At 45.8% G+C, this 2,500-nt stretch overlaps 1 protein-coding gene across 1 annotated transcript in view; it reads right to left on the reverse strand.

Annotated features, from left to right (window-relative positions):
• LOC125289867 (disks large homolog 4-like) overlaps positions 1–2,500 on the reverse strand; it is an 82,364-nt gene that overhangs the window by 12,110 nt on the left and 67,754 nt on the right. The window contains 1 exon segment of the mRNA XM_048236964.1: positions 1,373–1,509. Coding sequence (XP_048092921.1) covers positions 1,373–1,509 — 137 coding nt within the window.

Below are 2,500 nucleotides of genomic sequence, written 5' to 3' on the forward strand. Positions count from 1 at the left end.
CATTCATTGTGCGACTGGATTCATGTGTGTGTGTGTGTTGGAGTAGGGGGTGAAAATGTGTGTAAGAGTATTTAAAGAGTTCCTATCTCATTTTTAGGTATAGATGTAAATTTGTGAACGGAGTGTAAACAGATCCATTGGCACGAAAACCTCCTGCTGGGCCTCCTCTTTTGATGGTGTATCTACCAAGCCTCATGGCATAGGCAGTACTTTTCTTCACCCCGAATGTCATCTGCGGTGCCCGCAACGGAATGGTATCATTCAATCACACGCCCAGTTGAAATAAGTATAAGTATATATACTCTTTTGATCCCGTGAGGGAAATTTGGTCTCTGCATTTATCCCAATCTGTGAATTAGTGAAACACACACAGCACACAGTGAGGTGAAGCACACACTAATCCCAGCGCAGTGAGCTGCCTGCATCAACAGCGGCGCTCGGGGAGCAGTGAGGGGTTAGGTGCCTTGCTCAAGGGCACTTCAGCCGTGCCTACTGGTCGGGGTTCGAATCGGCAACCCTCCGGTTACAGGTCTGAAGTGCTAACCAGTAGGCCACGGCTGCCCCCAATGAATCAATCACGGAGGACATTAGATATGACAAATACATTCAAAAGTCAAGCATCTAACTAGGCTATATAGGGAAGTGGATGACGTGGAAAAAGCTAAAGACATTTAAAGGTTAACAAAAAACATGCTGGCTTTTGACATGGTACAAATGACAAAACTGGTGCACTGCTTTGAGCATTCTCTAAGCATTGCATTTGAATGCAGTTGGATTACACCTGCTTTTTTTTAGGCGGATAATTTTCAAAAGACGTGTTGTCACCTGTAATTTTGACACACACTCTGGAATCCCTAATCTATGGCTGTTAATGGTCCTCCACCCACATCCTTGCACAAACCTCAAACTTGACCTCCTCACCAATGCATCCTCATGGTAAGAAGGCTGGGGTTGCAGAGAAAGCTCTTCATTCATAAAACTCTGCTCACACATATCATACCCAGATCATGTTTTAATGCCCAAATAAGCAAAGCACAAATGGCAGAAATGGACCCGTAATGATTTTGTATGTGAGTCCTTGTGTGTGTGTGTGTGTGTGTGTGTGTGTGTGTGTATGTGTATGAGTCCTTGTGTGTGTGTGTGTGTGTGTGTGTGTGTGTATGTGTATGAGTCCTTGTGTGTGTGTGTGTGTGTGTGTGTGTGTGTGTGTGTGTGTGTGTGTGTGTGTGTGTGTGTGTGTGTGTGTGTGTGTGTGTGTGTGTGTGTGTGTGTGTGTATGAGTGTGTGTGTGTGTGTGTGTGTGTGTGTGTGTGTGTGTATGTGTGTGTGTGTGTGTGTGTGTGGTGTGTGCTTTTTAGCATGTGGAACTCACAGCCAGTATTTTGTCCCCTATCTGTAGCCGTCCATCCTTGTGCGCGGCTCCGCCCTCGATGATCTTAGTGACGTAGATGCTGTTGTCTCCCGGAACGTGTTGGTTGCCCACACCGCCAGCTATACTGAACCCCAGACCTGAAAAACACCCACACACACACACACACACACACACACACACACACACACACGTACAGTACACACACAGTACATCCTTTGATCAAAGACTGAACTGAGAAACATTTTTTTTTTGTCTGTGGCCATGTTGAATTAATGAGTTCATAAATTCCTTTTGACATATTAACATATACACTGGAAATGTTGGCTTGCTTAGGGCAATGTGTCCCACACACACAATTACACACACACACACACACACACACACACACACACACACACACACACACACACACACACACACACACACACACACACATCCAAATAAATACCCACCCACACAGTCACAGGTCTTTGAACACATTCAGCTGACTCATCCATCTATGACACACATACACACATGCACTCATACACATGCACTCACACACACTCATACACACACACAGAATTAAAATTCCCCTTGCTCTTCTTACTCGGAAAAAGGACACACACGCACACACAGACACAGACACACACACAGACACAGACACACACACACGCAAGCAACATGCAAGCAGACATAACTTGCCTTAACAAGTCTCTCTCTTTATATCTCTCCTGCTCTTTCAAGCCCTCACTAGTCCATCACACACACACTCAACCAGCCCTCACTAGTCCATCACACACACACTCAACCAGGCTCTGTAGGTGTCTAACGTGTGTGTGTCTGTGTGTATGACAGACAGTAAGACAGATAGAGAGAGAGAGGGATAAAGATAGTGTGTGTGTGTGTGTGTGTTGTGTGTGTGTGTGTGTGTGTGTGTGTGTGTGTGTGTGTATGTGTGTGTGCTTGCATGCGTGCGTGTGTGTGTGTGTGTGGGTGTGTGTGTGTGTGTGTGGGTGTGTGTGTGTGTGTGTGTGTAAACAGGAAGGTGGGTGTAGTAAAAGAAGTGCCATTATATGACACAGCTCCTAACAGACTGTGCGCTCACACAAAGGAGGTGAGAGGCAGTCCTACAACATGTGATGTAAG

The sequence above is a fragment of the Alosa alosa genome, chromosome 24, assembly GCF_017589495.1.
Source record: "Alosa alosa isolate M-15738 ecotype Scorff River chromosome 24, AALO_Geno_1.1, whole genome shotgun sequence".
NCBI classification, from domain to species: Eukaryota; Metazoa; Chordata; class Actinopteri; order Clupeiformes; family Clupeidae; genus Alosa; species Alosa alosa.